A 20,146-nucleotide genomic window follows, 5' to 3' on the forward strand; every position below is an offset into this window, starting at 1 on the left:
GCAGATGCAGACTGTTGTTGCTCTATGAGGTACCTGACTACCTGCTTCTTGTGTTTTGTTTAGTGTGTGTAAGGGAGCGAGAACAGGACTGATGATGTCCCTAGTGGATTTGTGCTGCCAGCTTTTGAAAGAGCTTATCGCCCACCCTGTTTCGCTGTATTTCTGCATTACAATATCGTATTTTTTGGGCATCACTTCAGACATGAAACCACTTGTTTCTCTGTCTCTGTGCCTCAGGTGTGATTTTTAGGACTCCATGTTCACTCAGGAGGGTGAACAGGAATTGGCAGCATTGCAGAGTATTTACCAGCACAGTTGTTCTCTGTTGTATTTTGCTTTTTATCTCTCCCTCTTCTCTCCCAGCCATAGCTGCAGTTCATTACATAACCCGTCAAATCTTTTATCATCTGCAGCCCACTACAGCTCTGTGTCCCTCTTTCTCTCTCTCTTGCTCTCTGTCCTCACCCTGCAGGTTAACCATTACGCTTCTTTCCCGTCCTGTCAGTTGGCAGAAATATTTCTGTGTGTTAACTGTAAAGGGGAGGCGGGTCACTTGACTTGAATGTTGGGTTTTCTGGATTTTGTGACGGGGAGATTGGTTTTTGTGAACTAAGTGCTATCGTATCTACAAATCTGTAGTGTCCTCTCTTTCTCTTATGTCTCTGCTTGGAGGCCCACCTCATGCATAACTGCATTTCTAACATGACACACAGTCTCTGTTCTCCAGAATGAACCTTCATGGCACTGCAAAGAACATGAAAGCCTATATTTATACGTTTGTAACATGCTATCTAATCGTCTCTGCATTGCATTGTCTCTTGTATGACGTGCATACTCTCAGGAGAGTCAAAGTGAAGGTGCTGCACCGCGCTCATTTACACTGTGTGCACTGCACCCTGAGTACAGTTACCTAGTGCTGCTGTTTCATTCTGCTGCCCAGGCACTTGGCATTGATTTTATCTGGAGGGAGGGGAGGAGGATGTTCAACTTTTTGGCCGTACTCCATCCCCAAGAGCTTTCTTCCTCTGTGCCCTGTGTGTTTGTTTTGCTCTGAAGATCTGATCGGGCTGGATGGGTGGAAACAACACAGCCAAGAGAAACCAGGAGACACTGACACACACTGTCATGTCAGATGTGTGCACAGGATGTCAAGTGCTTGTGGTTCTGTATTTGATTTTAGTGCTCATTGGAACATTCACTTTCCTATAGAGAAATGTGGCCCAGGCTGCAGATAATCTGTCCATTTATTGGGCTCTCTTTGTGTGTGAGACAGTTTAAGCATCAGCCTATAAAATCGGTTAAAGCGGAGTAAAAATCTGACTAGTATTGTTAAAGTAAAGCAGGGACTATATTTTATATCTATCAGCTATATCGTTGATCGTCAGTAAGGCTTAAAATCTTTGTGCATAAGTGCAACATTGAAATAGTTCTCTCCTTCACTTAATATTTTTCATTAGTGTCATTGCACATTGTATTTTGGGATGGTCTCTTTTTAAGTAGCGAACAAGCAAACAAATCTTGTTCAGAGTTAGAAAATTGCAGCAAGTTGCAAACAATCCTGTGAGAAGGAGCGAACTTAGAAGTATTGCGTGTATCCACTGAGCCCAGCACGTTGATCCATAAATTCCTCACATGCACACATCTTGCCCAACATGGAAATAAGACCGCTGAGTTGAACTGAACTGTAAGATATCTTACAATATAGATTTTTTTATATTTTTTTTGCTGATACACAAACCAATAATTACCTGCTTCTCATGGATTAATTATTAAAAATTTTTTTAGTAAAGTTTATTAAAAAACTTTGACTTTCATTGAACATATCAATTGTTTTGCATAGGAATTCCAAATAAATGATTATTTATATCAATTGATAACTTATCAGCTGTAGATTAATCATTCCAATAATTTAAGATTATTCCCCTTTGTCAACCGATAACCGATATGTGTCCCGATAATTATAGTGCATACTTAATCTGGCCTGGTCTAAAATGTTGGATATACCTATCAGCGCACCAACATCTCCACGAGGCGCTGCTGGCATGGCAAAAACCTCAGACATACTATTAATTTAATGACATGTTACTGTGTTATGACAAAAGCATGAATGATGACTAACATACTCATATTGATGCTTGATCCTCATAATGAAGTACTTTGCGTTTGACATTGATTCTGAATGAGGAGGTGTTTATTCAACTCTCTCAGCTCAGACACGAGAACAGATGCATGGCTCATTGTTTATTAAACCATAAATTGATCTCTGTAATGAGCAAAGTAAAAGAACTTATTGAAATGACTAAATCAGTGATGAGAAAAGGGATGAGTTAGGGTAGGGTCAAAAGTAACTACAGCCTCATTTTTCAGTTTTGTATATTTTGATTTACATTAATAATTAATATAGTTTTATTGTCTCATGAGTGGAATGATATTGTCAAATAGCAAAGATTCCTCTCCTACGTCGAGGGATTCAAATCATCACTAATACTGTGAATCAGAAATGTGTGTGATGGGCCACCTTGCACATGAAGAGCCACCCCTGCATAGGCTGGGGCACAGTGCATGTACAACAAACAGTCCGAGTAGCATTGCTGTTTCAATCCAAAAAGGATTGAGGATGAGTGAAACATTGTTGGAACAGCAGGCGTATGAAATGGGGGTGACGATGATGGACAGACAGAGGAGGGGGGAGGAATGGTGTTGTTTTGGTCAGACAAGGAGGGAGGGAGGAAGGAGGGGGGGTGCTGATGTCGTCCCTCACCTGCAATGCAGTGCCGGGCTGCCTCACCCAATCATTTCCCAGCTGTCAGTGAAGGGGGCCGGGCCAGAGGCTGACGACAGCCAAGGAGAGTTCTCGGTCAGACGGAGAGAGAGAGTGAGAGAAAAAGTGAGCGAGAGAGTCAGCGAGTGTGCAGTGGTGCCTTGTGCTCTAGGACTCCAGCTTACAGCAGAGCCTCTACATTTCTCCTCTTCTTCCTTCCCTCTGCTCTGCTCCTTGCCAGCCTCTTCTTCTACTCTTCTCTTCTGTTTGCCGCCCCCCCACCCTCTATAATCTCTGCTTTTCAGTTATCAGCACTGATCACTCTCTCCTCCTTCATTCTTACTTTTCACTGTCTGTCCTTCTTCCTCTTTTGGTCCTCTAATCGCTCCTGTTTTCTCTCCTGGCTGATGGAGTAAGAAGGCTTTTTATTAAACACCTGCACTTCTCTCCTGCCCTCCTCCACTCCATCACGTCCCATGGGCATCCGGGCATCTTGCAGGTAAGAGCAGGATGTGTGTGTGTGTGTGTGTGGGCAGGCGTGAGAAGCGTAGACAGTCGGAGGTGGGGGAGACACCTCCAGGTGTTCTGAGTTTTGCGGAAGTCCTTGAGGTGTTCTGCTTTTTGTTCTTGTCCATGTTGTCTGGCAGTGAGGGGGCATCGAACTGTCTCTGTCCAACTATCCATGTACTGCAGTGAGAAAAAAACTTGCATGCACGATCATCCGTTCTCTTTTGGCATTAAATGTGTGAATGTTCTCGTTTGGTTCAAAATGATGTCTATTCAATTTTATGTATATTGCTAAATATTTCTGTATTTCTCCATTTCTTCTACTGTGTAAACATTGTTCCTGTAACCTCCACCATCCTGTCCCTCCATCTCGTTTTCTGCTCCCTACTGACTGCAAATAGTGTTCATTTTGGCAGCTATATTTAGATCTAGTGCTCATCCTGGGATCGAAGGTCCATGTGTCAGTTTTTTAGCTCAATCCTTCATATTTTTAATAAATTGGAAGAAATTGAGTGGAAAAAAGAAACTATTCTAATACTCTATTTTAGTCATAATTATCAAGAACCATGAACATTTTAGTCTATTGTTATTCAGCAAAAACACTTGCTATTTTAGTCTTTTTTTATATTTGTAAAATAAAAACTTTGTTAACATTTTGGTCTTGTTTTATTCAAGACCAAGTATTTTAACCTCAACATATATATTCACCATCCTCTCACATTAACCAGGCCATAAATGTGTACAGTGTGTGACCGCTGCAGGTGCTACAGAGAGGAGGTCAGGTGCAAAGCAGTGTGGGGGAAAAGAAGCCAACATTCAATGACAAGGATGAACATGAGTCTTTGCAACATTTATTTTTAATACATGTCAGTGGTGTAAGTAATTTTGTCAGTATTTGTCTTCAGTAAGATGAAGAGATAGTCTATTTTTGTTTGTGAATCTTGTCATCATCTTTGCCTTGGATAGAAAGGTCCTTGATAAATTAAACTCTGGTGAACAAAATTACCGCTATACTGTAGCCCCAGTTTTCCTCATAAGTTAGTTTTATTCATTGAAGTTATTGTTACCCTAAAGCTTGTGTGTGTCTGTTTTAAATATTGGAGATACAGGAAACAGGAGAGGGAGAATAGTCTTTAACTTTTGAAACACTACAGATGAGAGGACACTGACCTAAGTAGTGTTTGGCTGGATTTTACTGTCTGTACATCTGACTAAATAATGTAAGGTAGCTGCTGTTGTGCCTTGGCCACACAGTGTGTGGGCTGACAGTGCTCTTGCAGTCAAGCCAAGAGAAAGCCAAGTGTAATTACAATATAAGCACTTTAGTCTTTCAGTAATTGTAATACTAAAGTTAATGAGAACACGAAATATAATAAACCTCATAACAATGAAGCACTTTAAGTGTCCACTCACTTACACACTGTAAGTACTGATTTAGGGAGATCCAAACATACTTTTTTGTTGAAAACCAAACCAATTCTGAGCAAATGAAAAATTTTGAGTATTCCCACTCCAGTGACACCTTTTCTTTTGAAGAACTGAGATAAAAATCTCACAGCAGATGGGTGAATAATAATTAATCAAAATCACACGAGCCAGACAGATGCATCAGCAGGCCAATATTATTGGCTGATATTGAGACTTTCAGATATCTGATGCAGCTTATATGTTGGAAACAGAAGTTCTAGTACATACTGTATATGTTTTAGGGCCTATGTTTCTACATTTTTACTTTCTAATGTTGATAATGGTGTCTGTGTGTTTGGGCTCCAAACAGAAACCTTAGACTGACTTGAACTCCAAGACAGACGTTTGTGGTCAAAATAATGAAGGACCTAATTTATTAATTAATCACTGCACCTCTGACTTCAGCTCAACATCGTTAATTGCCTTCTTGCCCCCCCAGGAACGACGTCAAACAGTTGAGTTCTGCAGGCAGCTGAACATGACACAGCTTTGTAAGCATGTTTTTGCTGAGATGCATCCAAAGTGGTCCTTCTGCTTAGACTTAAGCCAATGAAGTGATTAGCGTGGCGTGCTAATCCTAATGACTTTAACATTATTAGCAAATAGATCACAACAAAGTGTCCTCAACCAAAGCAATCAAACTGATGTTTTTGCCTCCTCTATCAAATGACAATTTTAGAAGCAGTGACTGTAAGCACTTTTCTTCAGAGAGTACGTGGCTAAGTCAGCTGCTTAGATCCTTTCGTAGCTTAAGAGATATGTGACTTGCTTTAATTAGCTCCAAATCCTCCTCAGCACCATGCAGTGTTTACTGTTTGACTCAGTAACACAAATGTGTAGCACACAAGACTGATGTGCTCTGAAGAATGAATCTGCTTCAAGAGATTTTGTATGCAAGACCACCGTGTGTTTATTTGAGGCTTGAAATGGTGTGAAGAAAAATGTTGGTTGTGAGGGAAACGTCTGTCTGCATCGCATGCAGAGAACAGGATTTCTTGCCAGAAGCTCCACAGTGCACCATGATCAGCCCTCTGCAGTATCACGGTGAAGCATCATAAGGACTCATGAGCTTCATTATTTCAGTGAAAAACAAAAATAGTTTGATAGTGATGCTCTGTGTTGGCACAGGAATGTTTGCTTAGACTCCTCATCTTCTTCTTTAAGATTTTCTTTATTTAATTTTGTACAGCTGTTTGCAACATTACAAAGCAAGCAACAAGCCAAACGGATATTTGGCTTATTTTGTTGAAAGAACAAAAACATAGCAAAGTATTGTAAAAACATATATTTATGGTCTTGGTACCAGCACAAGATATTGTACCTGCACCAATATAATATATTATATTATTAATATAATACCAACTCCAGAAGTTTACAAAAAAAAGTTACTCCTTACTTAAATTCATTTGTATGGTCATTTAGTGTATGAAAGGACTATGTGATGAATATAAGATACCACCGATGAAGTTTGACAAAAACCTTTGGGATTGATGCATGTTGATGCATTCCAGGCGATAGCCATTACTGATTGGTGAAGGGTGTTGAAGTTATTCGTTGGTGTCACTGGTGTTTGTCACTCTGTGGTTTGGATCCAGTGAGGCAGTGCAGTCTCTTCCTTCAGCACCATGGACAGCACCAGCAGGTTAGTCTGTATTAGAAACTAAAAGCTTTTCAGTTCGTCCACTCACTGACTCAGGACTCAAGAGTATGCAGCGTTCCCAGCCAATGGTTTGTGCAGCTGGATCAGCTGGATTCTCTCCTCTGGAGTAGCGGTTGTTGTTGTTACATGCTGCACCTTCACCATCTGCTGGGGCATCTTGTTTTACTTGTTTGATTTCTAACTTGAATCCTGGGTGTGAGTGTTTTCATGGAAACAAACATGGTCTCTGTTACTCTGCAGTGGGCTGTTCTATATGAGCAACTGGAGGACTGGTTTTAATCATTTATTCCACCATGTTTAGATTTTCACAACTCCACATGCTCCTTTAAGCATTGTGGAATAACCATCAGTTATTCAAAAATACCATCAATGTTTAATGATATTAGGTCTCGGTCGAAGGCGTTACATTGTTTAATACTCTTTGGTTTTGTGTTGATGCTCCAGCCTCAGTGGGGTGATGTGAAGAAAAATAATCAGTAATCAAACTTTTATTTCCTTCCTCTACTTCCTACCCAGCCAGTGGTACTAGCACAGATTGCTGAACTTTACATTTACTTCTTTTGACTTCTGTTATTGACACACTCGCAAAACTGTAAAAATGGATTTCTTAACCATAGATTCATTTTGGCACTTTAAACATATGCTTACAATTAATCAATTTAATCTAAAAAATAATCTGCAGATTTAACAATAATAAAAATAATTAATAGTTGCAAGCCTAGAGCATTGTCACACTCCATAGCCTTGAAAGCAGACGTTTTTTGTATCAAATGTTCACCCTCTGCACTGCACTGCATTATTTCTCACTGCTTACTTTTCTGTCCACTGACATGCTGAAATAACTGTTCGGTCATTACAGATACATTAAACAGGCGCCTAATCTTTGCTTGCTTGGTTACTTTTAGTAAAATAAGAATTGATCCTTATCTCTCATATCGCTTTCTCTCGATGAAACCACACTGAAAGCTTTTTGATAAAATGCCTCTGAAAATGACATATTATTGAAACCACATTCTCAAATGTTCTGACATCTTTTCCCCCCTTTTTCCCCACTGTCACTCCGCTGTTCCTGTGCACTTCTTTCCTTCCTCCATGTCTCTTGCGTTCCTTACCATCCCTCTCTCTTTGCTCTGTCTGTCTTCCCCACTCAGACCAGAGCCTCATGGCCGTGGAGGCGGCTCTCAGCCGGGCCAGGCAGACTCTCCGCTCCCAGAGCAGGACGAGGAGATCCTAGGCTCTGATGATGATGAGCAGGAGGACCCCAACGACTACTGCAGGGGTAGGTTGTCTCTCACTCTTGCTCTCTCTTCACATATTATACATATTGTACACATTTTTGATAATACTCCAGCTTTGACTCATAATACACACAGTTTTATACACTACATACTCAACACATAATATTTGTTTGAGTGTATCTGCATCCGTCTTTGGTCAGGTGGATATCACCATGTGAAGATTGGAGATCTGTTCAACGGGAGATACCATGTGATCCGTAAGCTGGGCTGGGGGCACTTCTCCACTGTGTGGCTGGCCTGGGACATCCAGTAAGTTTTTCTCCTAAACTTGAATATGTGCTATTTAGACAGTGATGTACAGATATGCTGAGGTCATGCGTGGACTTGGCCAGGCCACAGCTGCTGCTACGTTGCAGTAAAGTGTGCTGTAATACTTCCTAAAAATAAGGGACTAAAATAGTGTCTAGATCTCTAACAGCAGTAGAGGCAAGGAGTGCTGTGTACATGCATACGGATATAAAGGTCCACATTGAGGCCCAGGTATGCCAGCCATTTGGCTGTGTGTAGTATTTATAGGTTATGAACAAACCTTAGAAGCACAGTAAAGGCCTAGTGCCTTTTTTAGTTAATGTCTTCGGACATTATTAGAAGTTTTATGGATGTATGCTGAGAGGTTTGATGTTACTTGTAATTGATATTAGTTGCTATATACTGTATTTAAAAACAAGTTAATGTGGTTGTGAGGAGTTAAAACTCTGATTTTGTGTGTTTTCCAGGGAGAAGCGCTTTGTGGCCATGAAGGTTGTAAAAAGTGCTGAACATTACACAGAGACAGCTCTGGATGAGATTAAGCTGCTCAAATCTGTAAGTCACGCAGTCATCATGACATCAATATTTTCACACTGGCTTATACTCCAGTTATACCAGCGCCCGCAGCTTTCACAACCCTTTGTGTGTTTTTCAGGTGAGAAATACGGATCCCAGTGACCCCAACAGAGAGAAAGTGGTGCAGCTTCTAGATGACTTCAAAATTTCTGGCATGAATGGGACTCGTATCCTCTGAAAGACAATTCTTGTTAAGAAGTAACAGTTCATGTGTTCTAAGATGCAGAAATCTACTATTCAATTTATTTTATATGAGTGTGAGTGTCTGAGTGTGATTGATGGATACAGCAGCATCTTGTTTATAAACTAAACAAAAACACGTTATTGAAAATATATACAAAACTGCACGTCCTTAAAATGGTGCATACAGTTTTATGACTGTGCCAGATGGTTAACACTGTCCAGTGCCGTCATTCTGTGAAGGAAGGGAACAGTGGACAACAGCAACTTAAATTCTTGGCATCCTTCCATTTTCTCTTCCCTACGGTTGCTGTCTCAGTGTGATAGCTTGGGCATACTGATTACACTCATTCCAGGCCAAACGGCTACTTTAGTGTTGAACATCCAAGGGTAAAGACTGCATCACCGCAGGCTAGACATTAATTTAGCTCATCCTTGTTATTGTGCTTGAAGGCCACATTTGTCTACATTGCTTTGAAAGATTAAGATATCTCAGCCAGACTTCGACCACAGTTACTGAGTTTGAATGCAACAACAGTGACAAAGATGCATTTTGAGTGCCAGTTATTTGGCAGTCTAAAGTCTACAGCAATTTCATTACTGCCACACACACACACACACCCAGATTGACACACTGCGATGCTATTCGTGGTTCACAGATGTTCATCTGACGTTCGGCTAGTTGTGTGCTTTGGCACATTTAAGTGTCACTGATGTCCCTCACTGACACTGTCTCTCCCACGCCATCCAGTCCACAGCTGTGTGTTCAGGCAACGTGCCAGGGCATCCTCTGGAAATTAAAGTGAACTTTTATGGTTTATACTGAAAGATAGTTCACAGTCATTGAAAAACCTTGAATTGTCATTGGAAGTCCAAAATATGTTTGTATTGTGTTGTATTTGAAAAATATAACACTTAATGTCCATACCTTTTCCAGGTCTAACCCTAACCCTTTTATTGCCGTAGGTCCTCTGTAGTCTTTTGAGAAGTTGTATTCTATTAGTCCTTGACCTTGTATTTCTTCAGATGTGTGCATGGTATTTGAGGTGCTGGGTTATCACCTATTGAAGTGGATCATCAAGTCCAATTATCAAGGCCTGCCGCTTCCCTGTGTTAAAAGCATCATACGACAGGTACTGTACATATTTATATATTATTAAGTACTATATATATATATATATATATAATTAAGGATCATTTCATGTTTTGGTTTGAGTATAGTGTCAGTTATAGTTGCCAGAGACACCTCGGAAGTGTTTGTCTTATTCAGGTGTAAGATCACAGGCCCCCTGATGGGTGGGGAATGATGTATTTTGCTGTTCTCAGCAGCTTTCCTTTCTATCTCAGAACAGCCTATATTGTGATACTCTGACTTCTCTGCACTGCAGGTCCTGCAGGGTTTAGACTACCTACACACGAAGTGTAAGATCATCCACACAGACATCAAACCAGAGAACATTTTGCTGACTGTCAACGAGTCCTACATCAAGAAAATGGCTGCAGAAGCTACGCAGTGGCAGAAGACTGGCACTGCACCTCCCTCGGGTTCTGCAGGTCACAATCTTTCTTTTCCTCTGCACTACACTCAGCAACTTCTGGGGTTTGATTGACAACAAAGAGGTTTGCAGGTCCAGTGCCTTTCAGCATTACTCACGTGTTACTAATTTGGTGGTTAACAACATTAATGTGTATTATTATCATTAATACATCTAACAGACGCTAATTATCAGGTAATTTGATCTATTAATGTTTTTATTGGGTTTTAAGATCGTATTGTCAAGAGGATCAAACCAGCCATGAACTGGGAATACACAGATTTTCCAAGCTCTTCAGTATAATCCTGATATGTATGCGATCTAAGCATTCAAAAACTTGAGGGTTTGGTTCTAAAGCACGCAGAGGTTTCTAATAAAAGAGGAGCGCTTAGCCCTGTGTCAGGATGAGTCACCACTGGATTGGTTATAGAAATTACCAGCTTGCTCAGAGGAGTGTGTGACTCTTGCTGAGCTGGGTGCCGCTGCAGAGAGTCTATTAGTACAGCTTGGTGTGAATCAACTCAGCCACCCGAACAGAATACTAATTATAGAGAGGCGAGGGATATGCCACATATGTCGTTCACTAATGTAATCCTCTGATATTTCCTGTTTCCTACAGTGAGTACCGCTCCAGCACCCAAACCAGTGAGTGATGTTTTTCTTTGTTTTTTTTTAGTGATGTGAGGACAACAAGTAAAGTAAAAGAATGTCTTTTTCTCTCCACTTGTTCTCTTTCCCAAGATGGCCAAAATGTCCAAAAACAAAAAGAAAAAGATGAAGAAGAAGCAAAGGAAGCAGGCAGAGCTGCTGGAGAAGAGAATCCAGGAGATGGAGGGAGGAGCAACACCTGAAGGAGGAGAAGAGGAGGATGATGAGGAGACGACGACGACGACAACAACTGAGACCACCGAAGATACGACTTCCTTAGCCACCCTCTCTATGTCTGCCACGCTGCAAGACATTGCTAGCCATACTATCACGGGTGAGTGACCGGGCAGATCCTAGATTGGATAATTGTTTCAGTTAAAATGGTTTTATTGATTTATTGGTTTAAATAATCAAAAGATAGCAACACACGTGACATCTGAAATAAACACTAAGCAGTAATAAGTAGTTTTTGCTGAAAGAGTACCATTCATTGGGAAATGAATGAAACAGAGTTGTATCATCCACACTGCCACAGACACAACTCCTGATGAGCAGCCCCAGCAGACGCCAGAGGCAAACGAACGGAGAGGGGATGCGGCCGAGGGAGAGAACAGGATGGAGGTGAACTGCAACGGCCACGCCTCCACACCGGAGAGCGACACCACCGTAGAGGTACAAGGGACCAAGCAGTCGACGGAGGAGCAGGAAGACCAACAGAACGCAAACCAGCCACAAAGTAACACGCAGACCGAGGACACGTTAAGTAACAAGGAAGAGCAACAGACATGTAATGGTTCACCCCGGGACCCCGACACACAGCAGCTCCCTGCCTCTCTAAAGGAGGGAGGTGAGGAGAAAGAGGGGAAGAAGGAGGATGAAATGGACACTCGAGGGGAGACCAAAAAAGAGGATGATGAGGAAGACAGCCAGAATGGTTAGTTAAAATGTTTTACCCTGTTTTTGTTTTTGTTTTGTTTTTTTAAACTATATTATGATACAGTATATTTATTGTCTATCTTCTAGTCCCAGCACTTTACTGAAGCCATATGAGGCTTATAATAAGTACAGTGTTAATACAAATATTTGGGATGTTCTAAGCATAATTTTATCATCACTTATCGTTTGTGAATCACACATTGTGCACTGAATTCTGCTAAATGTTTTCTTTTATCTTCACACTAATGTGCAATCACATTTAAAAGGGTGAAATTATCAATACTACATGAGAGCACAATGAGGAAAAAACCTACAGTATGGCTTTAACTAGGGATGTTCCGACCAGATCTCAACGATCGTTATCGGTGCAATCAATGCATTTTTGACTGATCGGTATTGGCTCTATGTTGAGCTTTACTGCTCTGTGTGTGTGTGTGTGTGAGAGAGAGAGCAGGAGCAGCCCCGCCCGCTGCACAGTTTCACCGCGGATGCCACAGAAAGGTTGTGCTAGTGAGGCTAATACATATGGATTAACCCGGCGCATCACATCACATTACCTGGAGGACACTCAGTAATGTAACATATAATAACACTTTCCACTGTGAACTGCAAACTTTAATACCTAACTGTAGCAGCTTACTGAGTTTGAATTTATCACCCAAACAGACCCAGAGGTTGTCAAGTTTAATGCGATACTGGAAGATTTATTCCCAATTGTCGAGATGACCCAGTGCAGTTATGAGCACTCTGCCAGCTAAGATTAACTCTGTTACCTTCCATGTGTCTAAATTTTGGTCATTCTTCCCTCTGCTTTTCTACCTCATCCTCCTGTGTTCTCCTCTCCTCTCCTCTCCTCTCCTCTCCTCTCCTCTCTTAAACAGGAGCATCAGGCAATATGTTAGTAAACCCCCTGGAGCCTATTAACGCTGACAAGCTGCAGGTTAAGATTGCTGACTTAGGCAACGCCTGCTGGGTGGTGAGTGAAAATATACTCTCTGTTTGTCTATGAACAGCTCTTGTTGGGACCTTGAAGGTTTGCCCACTGTGCTTTAAATCAGACCTCATTCAAAAAGAAGCAGCACTTTTCAAACACCTGTTCAGTTGTTACTCTGTGTCTCAGCATTAAGGGTTTGTCTCCTCTTATTGCAGCACAAACATTTCACAGATGACATCCAGACGCGGCAGTACCGTTCTCTTGAAGTGCTGACAGGAGCCGGCTACAGTACACCAGCAGACATCTGGAGCACAGCCTGCATGGTAAACAGACGCACACACTCAGAGCACCTGTACCACTGTCAGGAACTGATGTCATTAAAAGTTATTTTAGCTCTGTAAGGTAACATGTCAAGTCTTTATTGGAATTGAGCACAGTTGTATTAAGTTAATTTGCCGATAAAACACATTGTGAAGCTTTACAAATTGTAAAGCTTTGTTCAATGTTTTGGCACCAGTGTACCAGCTTCCATTCTTCTTCTACTCCTCTTTTATTGACTCATTGCTATTTTTTACAAGGCATAATCCTCCCTAACACTTTTAATGCAGTCAGCAGAAACATGTAATATGTCGATGTGCATGTGACATTAGGACATGGGATACAAAAAACTAAAGTCAGGCCTTCCAGGTTTTGACCTCATTGACCATATTAATGGACTGATTATTGAGTTTGTGTTTGTTTGTTTTTTTCCCTCAGGCCTTCGAGCTTGCTACTGGAGACTATCTTTTTGAACCCCATTCTGGAGAAGACTACTCCAGAGATGAAGGTTAGTGTCTGCTTCCCCTGAGACGTCTGTCCCCAAAACATCAGACATCAGGTTTTAACTGTGCTATCCCAACAGATGAGACACACTCAAATGAGTGAATGCCAGATTCATATATGGTTTATTTGTAATAGAGTCCAGCACTTGAACCATTCATTTGAATGGTTATGTTTACCTTGGTGCTTCATCAGCAGTGTTTGTGTGTTTCTCCGCCTCCCTGTAGATCACATCGCGCTGATCATAGAGCTGCTAGGTAAAGTTCCTCGGAAGCTGATCATGGCAGGCAAATACTCCAAGGAGTTTTTCACCAAGAAAGGTAAACACAGCCGCCCAGCCACCAGCTGTCTGCTGTAGCTAAATCAAGTTCATTTCTTAAAATATGCTCAGGTAGCTCAGGTATTTGGTGCAAATGTTACTATTTCAGACTGAGCACCTGGCGCCTCAAGGGAACAGCCATCTGCTCAGTTTGAGGACAGAACTTTCAAATTAAATTTAGTGCAGCTATTTCCAGTTCATAGAGGTGGTGCAGTAGATTTATTCCAACCAAAAAACGCTGTTAACACATAATCTATTTCAAACTATTGTTTTAAAGAATATATAATACCCATAATATATATCACACATATTCACTGTAATTCAACATTTTCTCCCAGGCGACCTGCGTCACATTACCAAGCTGAAGCCGTGGGGGCTACTTGAGGTGTTGGTAGAAAAGTATGAGTGGTCCAAAGACGAGGCACACACCTTCAGCAGCTTCCTGCTGCCCATGCTGGACCTGGTGCCTGAAAGGAGGGCCACGGCAGCCCAGTGCCTCTCCCATCCATGGCTCACATCCTAGAGGTCATCTGTGCACACCTGTTCCACCCTCTTATTGTGAAAGTATAAATTAGGTTTGAAGATCCTGGGCTTGAAAACACACAGCAAACAAACAAATTCATGTCTGTAAGACCCTGCGACTGCATTGTGCCTGCATCCTCTTGTCATGGCTCTCAGAAGCTACCCACACACACTTCCATGAATCCGATAAAAAGAGAGACTGCTGCAGAGTCTTTTTCCTGATTTGGAATACAATGGTGATAGAAGGAACTCTTGGTCTTCTCTCTATATTTATGACTTTTTTTTACTGGATGCACAGGACTTGTTGACCTTGTTCTCTCTTGTTTTTCTGACTCCAGCTCTTTCTCTGCAGCACATAACTGTATTTTTAGCTATAGATGATCGTCTACAAATGCAGAAGAAGGCAGGATGTTAACAGAAACATAAAGATTGCCATCAAAACCACATACTGTTTCGGTCATTTATAAGCCAAATCTGTCTCTGTTTGCCGGTCATCACGTTAGCTGTGCCAGCTTTCAAGCTTTTGGCTGTTTAAAATATGTGCAAAGTGCTCAGAATTAATAACTGCGGAATGCTAACAGGCACAATGAGAGACTAACGTTCTTAGCAGTGTTAGCTTTATGTTTAAAAAAAACCTTTTGTACATTTCTATACAGGCAGAACAACATTATTAGAAAGCATAGATTTCCTACATTTTAAAATTGTGCACCAGGTCTGGCGAGAGACTCCTCTGAAATCAAACTCTATTTTTCAGGAACCTGTGATCTCAGATTATTGTTAGTGTCAGCGTGATCTTAAATTGTCTCAGAAGCACTCGGAATCATATAATGTGAAAAGTTTCATACCTGGATCACTTTTTGCCTGTTTCTCCCACATTAACAGTCAATTTAAACTGTGTATCCATGTCCAGAGTACAGTACAATGTACCAAAGAGATGGCCTTTAGTCTCTCCCTCTCTGCAGATAAAGCTGTGCACAGTTCATAGAAGAGACTGTCAGCAGTGTAGATTGAAGGCACAAGCTTAAAGTTTGAGCTCTTTTGCTTTTTACACTTTTGGAAGTGCTTCGAAGAACGTTCAGGTGATTTCCAGTTGTACGAAAATTTTAAGCGCACTGCACATGGAGGTGTTGGATTAGAAGATAACAGATTGTACTAAAAACAAATGCTGTAATAACGCTTTGAATCTCTTTAAAACCATTTTGCTCGTTTTTCTACAAAGTTTCCTGTCTGTGTCTGCCCTCCTAATTTGATGATTTTTTTTCTGTAGGTAATAAGAATAAACATTTTTTTCAAACTCTAGACTGTGTGTTTGCCTCATAAATCACCACTGCAGTGTTTCCATTTTCTGCTGGATATAAATTCTGTATTAACATACATCACCAGTGCATCAAGAAGGTGGATACAGTAGAGTGCCGTCAGCTGTTAAACAGGAAGATTTTATTTTCACCGAGTACTAACAGATGATTGAAGATGATGAGTTTATTTTGAGGACTGTTTGTAGCATGTTTTATTAGGATGTCCAACCAAAATCACTCCAGATACTGCTTAAACGTAAGATGTTCAGATGAATATGGTCTGCTCAGCATGTATAACAATTCTCTCGCCCCAACTAATCTGTATTGGTAACTCCGAATAAAAAAAGGCCTGAAAGCAAAGTCCACAGAATGTTCATGGGATGAGCTGAAGGTGAACAGTCTGTTAATAAACTTACAATTTCAAGGACAAGATGGACTTGTTGAACATTATTTTTAGATTTCAATTAACTGTCCTGAAGCCTTGGAATATATTCGAATCCCTCCAGTCAGTAGCACTGCTCATCCAAGTCTGGTCCATCTCTTCTCTCCGTTGTCTGCGGGGAGCCTAGGCGTTATCTGTGGTTGAGAGAAAAACAGTGAAAGGAGTAGGAGATGTAATTGCCACTTCAGATGATGACACTCCGCTGAGATTTTAACATGCACACTACACTCAGGGTTGAGTAGTAACAGATTACATGTAATCTGGATTACATAACAACCATGAAACTTTTTTATAAAAACAAATGCTCTATTAACTCATGGAAAGTACCAATATATGAATTACATTTGAGATATTTCACTGAATAAGTAAAAAAATCTAATAGTTGTTGTCAAAATATGTCTGAATCCCAAAGGTCAACCTCATGGTGGCGCTACAGGATCAGAGGACCAACAAAGTCAGTGGGATTCATCTTCTGGGAAACACAAATGGTACCTTTACCCTCCACCTGGAAGTCCTCTGGCAGCAGCTTGTCCTGCCGGCTGCCCAGGCTGAAGGCCACCATTGAGAGGATGAGCGAGTCCATGATGCTGATGATGGCCAGGATGTAGGCCCAGCGCACTGTGCAGTTGCCCAGGGTGTATTTGTCGGTCCGCTGGCCACACATGCGCTTCACCTGCTCCGAGTCCCAGCCGTCAGGATAGATCATACAGCCAATCACCATGCAGGTGCCTGAGAGAGAGGGAGGAGACAGGTGCTTCATTCAAACTGAAAACAGTTCAAACACACTTTAAAGGAGTTTGATGGGGGAAATCTGTAGAATGTAGCCTAAGTACATTTACTCAAATACATATTTAAGGTACTTCTTTTAATGCTACTTTATACTTATATATTAAAATGTTGCATTTTTTACTTGACCACATTCATCTGACAGTTGTATTCACTAGTTGTTTGACAAAAAAAACAAAAACAAACCAATTGATCGGTTATTGGAGAAAATAATAACCAGATTAATCCATAATGAAATGGAGCATGAGTTGCAATCCAGTACAACTACTCCAGTTTAAAAAACAGGATTTAACCATCCTGAATACTTCTTCCACCAGTGACTGTTTGATTTTTATATAATAACACGTTGGTAAAAGATCATCTTGCTGCTGTTGATGGGAAATATCACAACCACCTCCTCCACCTCCACCGCTGCTGCAACAACAAACAAGACAGATAATCTACCAGAGAAATTAAATATATGCACTCCACTCTTTCAGGTACACACACACATACACACACGCAGGTGAGTTGCCTAGCAACACCAGAGCATCTAAACTCCAGAAAGACGAACTTGTTCATCCATTATTGACTCTGCAGACAGACAGCCGGCCTCATGCTGCCCACTTCAGCATGTAGAGCCATGTTAGGTATCAGGTGACGAGGTGAAACATTAGCACACAAACACCTCACTTTTACTTTCTTAGCCTCACACACCTTTTCACCTTCACTGACTTTCTCACAGTCTCTTCCTCATTTTAAGACAGTTCATTTATTTTATATTAACTTATTTCAAGACATTCATCTGCGACTCAGGAGGTTAACTGCTGACTCAATTACTCTGTAACTTACATCTATGGTCAAACCTGTTAAACAAATATGTTTTTAATCCCCTTACTTTTATTATTTCAGACTCTAATGACCCCCTCACAGATTGAGTTGTCCCTAATAAAGAAATATATTTTCACTAAGGCTGATTCAGGGGGATAGGGTTGTTAACCCCACTAACAACAACCGGTCTACCCTTCATAGCCAACATGGGGCCCTGTTGAAGAGATATGGTTCTACTTTTCAGATTAATTTAGAAGCTTGAATAGATTTAAAAGAGTATGTGTGTAATATACAGACAGTAAGAGTGGTATTTATTGGAGCGTGCACACACACGCACACACACTAAACGGCAGGTGTGAGGAATATGAAGGAGAGGAGAAAGTGTAACAGCACACCTCCAGGTTAATCTCATTATTTGTCCTTTCACTTGCAGCTACATCTGTTCACAAGCTGCTTCATGTTTCAAAAACAGAATCAGGTTTCACTTCTGTCTGTGAGTCTATGAAAGGAATCTACTGAAATGTTGCGGGATGTGCTGAAAGTCTCAGACTGTTTCATGGATATTTTGGTCTTTATTATGCCTCTGCATAATATTGTTACTGCTTGGGTGTGTGTTTAGCACTCATCTCTCTATCTCTTACTTGTTTATGAGGCCCAAATGTCCCAATCTTGTTTCTATGTGGCCTCCGATTACTTGTGCTAGGTTAACGTCTCTGTCTTTCTAAACAGTGGTTGACAAAAACTAAAGTACATTGTCTCGAGTGGGATACTGAAGTACAATTTTAAGCTCCTTGTACTTTATTTGACTATTTCCATTTGATCCTACTTTATATATGTCAACAATAACAACTATAGTTATCACAGAGGTTACTTTGTAGAGTAAGATCTTACACAGAACAGTTTTTAAAATGATACATTGTGAAGGAGTAACTACCCAACCCATTTTCACATGGATTCTTTTGTTGTTAGAAGTAAGGTTTTATAGTCTATTTACTACATTTGTTTGTCTCTGTTAAATCATTGAGTGAATAATGATAAATAATTTAAAGAGCTGAATTAATAACTCGTTTTGAACTCAGGAAACTGAAATTTGCAACAAATGCAGTTGATATTTAATAACTGTTTATGAACATATAAATATTGTGTATTCCTTCTGTTTATATGTTTAATTAGCTAAATATATAAAATGCTTATAGCCCATGTTTTAATGTTATTTAAGAGGCCATTATGTGCAATGATAAGGTTATAAACCACGTTTTACTGTAGCCTAACTTCCTTGTGAAGCCCCAAACTTGGCCCAAACCCCGGAGCTCACTGGAGGCCAGCTGCATCCAGGCGCAGATCTTGTAGACGCTCCCCGCGTTGCAGAAGAAGAAGAGGCTGAAGCAGACGATGCTGCTCACCACCAGCAGCATGGAGATCCCCACGAAGAACATGGCCGTCTTGAAGGCGCCGGACGGGATGGAGCCAAAGTCCAGCGCGCTCCCTTTGCAGACGAGCTCCGAGGTGAGCGCATTCCCGATGCAGTAGTGGAAGAGCCCGAAGTAGCCGGCCTGGGGCGTGTGGACGCTGTCCCCGATCCAGTAGGGCTGGATGAACACCACCACGGTGATGACTGCGAAGGTGATGGTGAAGACCGTCCACAGCACGCCCACGGCGCGGGCGTTACGCACGTAGTTGGTGTGGTAGATCTTGGCTGCCTCCTGAGCCGGGAGCATGGTGAGAGCTTCTCCAGTAAGTCTAAAAAGTGTGGGAAATAACTCCTTCTGTCGGATTATTAAAGAGTGAACAGGTAACAGCCTTTAGTTTCCTTTTTGTCCTCTGACAATGTGCACATTCTTTAAATCCCAGTGCTGGATCCGATACATCCAATAGTTTCTCTGTACTTCATTTAACATTACAAATATCACCACCAGAAGTCATTCATGTCCATACACTAACTCACTGGGCACCATAGCAGCAGTAAGGGGCTCCTCCAGTGTGTTTAATGTGTGGATGCTCATTCCTCCCCTCTGGATCAGCTGGCTCAGTGTGTTTCCTCTCCAGGGGAGGATGCACTCATTCAATATTAATGGTTAAAAGATCCACAGAGTAGAGTAACACAGGTGGCATGTAAGGCTATTCTCCTTTCACTTTTAAGGGCACATGGTTTGATCACTTTCCTTTATGTTATTTCAGATTTCTTTCTCTTTTATTTTAGGATAACATATTAGCTACGCAGTTCAGATAAGACCCAATAATGCAGATGTAAAGTATCTCAGCCACGTGTTGGGTCAGACATACTTAAAGATTCATGTTTTAATTGTAAAATATAAATTCAATTAAAGCTGCAAGCAGCGTTGGGCGGGCCCTCGCACTCCACGGAACTCGGGGCGTGCTGCGGCCGCGTCACGCGCCGTCGT

At 41.2% G+C, this 20,146-nt stretch overlaps 2 protein-coding genes across 4 annotated transcripts in view; one reads left to right on the plus strand and one right to left on the minus strand.

The window, feature by feature from the left end:
- srpk1b (SRSF protein kinase 1b) overlaps positions 1-15,710 on the plus strand; it is a 20,036-nt gene extending 4,326 nt beyond the window's left edge. Inside the window, exons 2-16 of one of the 3 annotated variants that reach the window (XM_035661581.1) lie at positions 3,175-3,260; positions 7,547-7,674; positions 7,834-7,942; positions 8,410-8,497; positions 8,598-8,685; positions 9,725-9,831; positions 10,087-10,252; positions 10,853-10,878; positions 10,975-11,215; positions 11,417-11,815; positions 12,699-12,793; positions 12,967-13,074; positions 13,508-13,577; positions 13,798-13,890; positions 14,228-15,710. In XM_035661581.1, the coding sequence (XP_035517474.1) occupies positions 3,238-3,260; positions 7,547-7,674; positions 7,834-7,942; positions 8,410-8,497; positions 8,598-8,685; positions 9,725-9,831; positions 10,087-10,252; positions 10,853-10,878; positions 10,975-11,215; positions 11,417-11,815; positions 12,699-12,793; positions 12,967-13,074; positions 13,508-13,577; positions 13,798-13,890; positions 14,228-14,412 (1,926 nt within the window). In that variant the 5' untranslated portion in view covers positions 3,175-3,237 and the 3' untranslated portion in view covers positions 14,413-15,710. The remainder of the gene's footprint in view (positions 1-3,174; positions 3,261-7,546; positions 7,675-7,833; positions 7,943-8,409; positions 8,498-8,597; positions 8,686-9,724; positions 9,832-10,086; positions 10,253-10,852; positions 10,879-10,974; positions 11,216-11,416; positions 11,816-12,698; positions 12,794-12,966; positions 13,075-13,507; positions 13,578-13,797; positions 13,891-14,227) is intronic. The other 2 variants (XM_035661582.1, XM_035661580.1) reach the window with 2 other exon arrangements.
- Positions 15,711-16,578: 868 nt separating this feature from the next.
- On the minus strand, positions 16,579-19,680 carry lhfpl5a (LHFPL tetraspan subfamily member 5a). Its single transcript, XM_035661714.1, has 2 exons — positions 19,060-19,680; positions 16,579-16,877 (listed from the first exon to the last, which is right to left on the minus strand). The coding sequence occupies exons 1-2, from the start codon at positions 19,460-19,462 to the stop codon at positions 16,579-16,581; spliced, it is 702 nt and encodes a 233-aa protein (XP_035517607.1). The 5' UTR covers positions 19,463-19,680.
- Between the last annotated feature and the right edge of the window lie 466 nt (positions 19,681-20,146).

This window comes from Morone saxatilis, unplaced genomic scaffold (assembly GCF_004916995.1).
Source record: "Morone saxatilis isolate NCDOM2014 unplaced genomic scaffold, NCSU_SB_2.0 Contig18, whole genome shotgun sequence".
Classification (NCBI taxonomy): Eukaryota; Metazoa; Chordata; class Actinopteri; family Moronidae; genus Morone; species Morone saxatilis.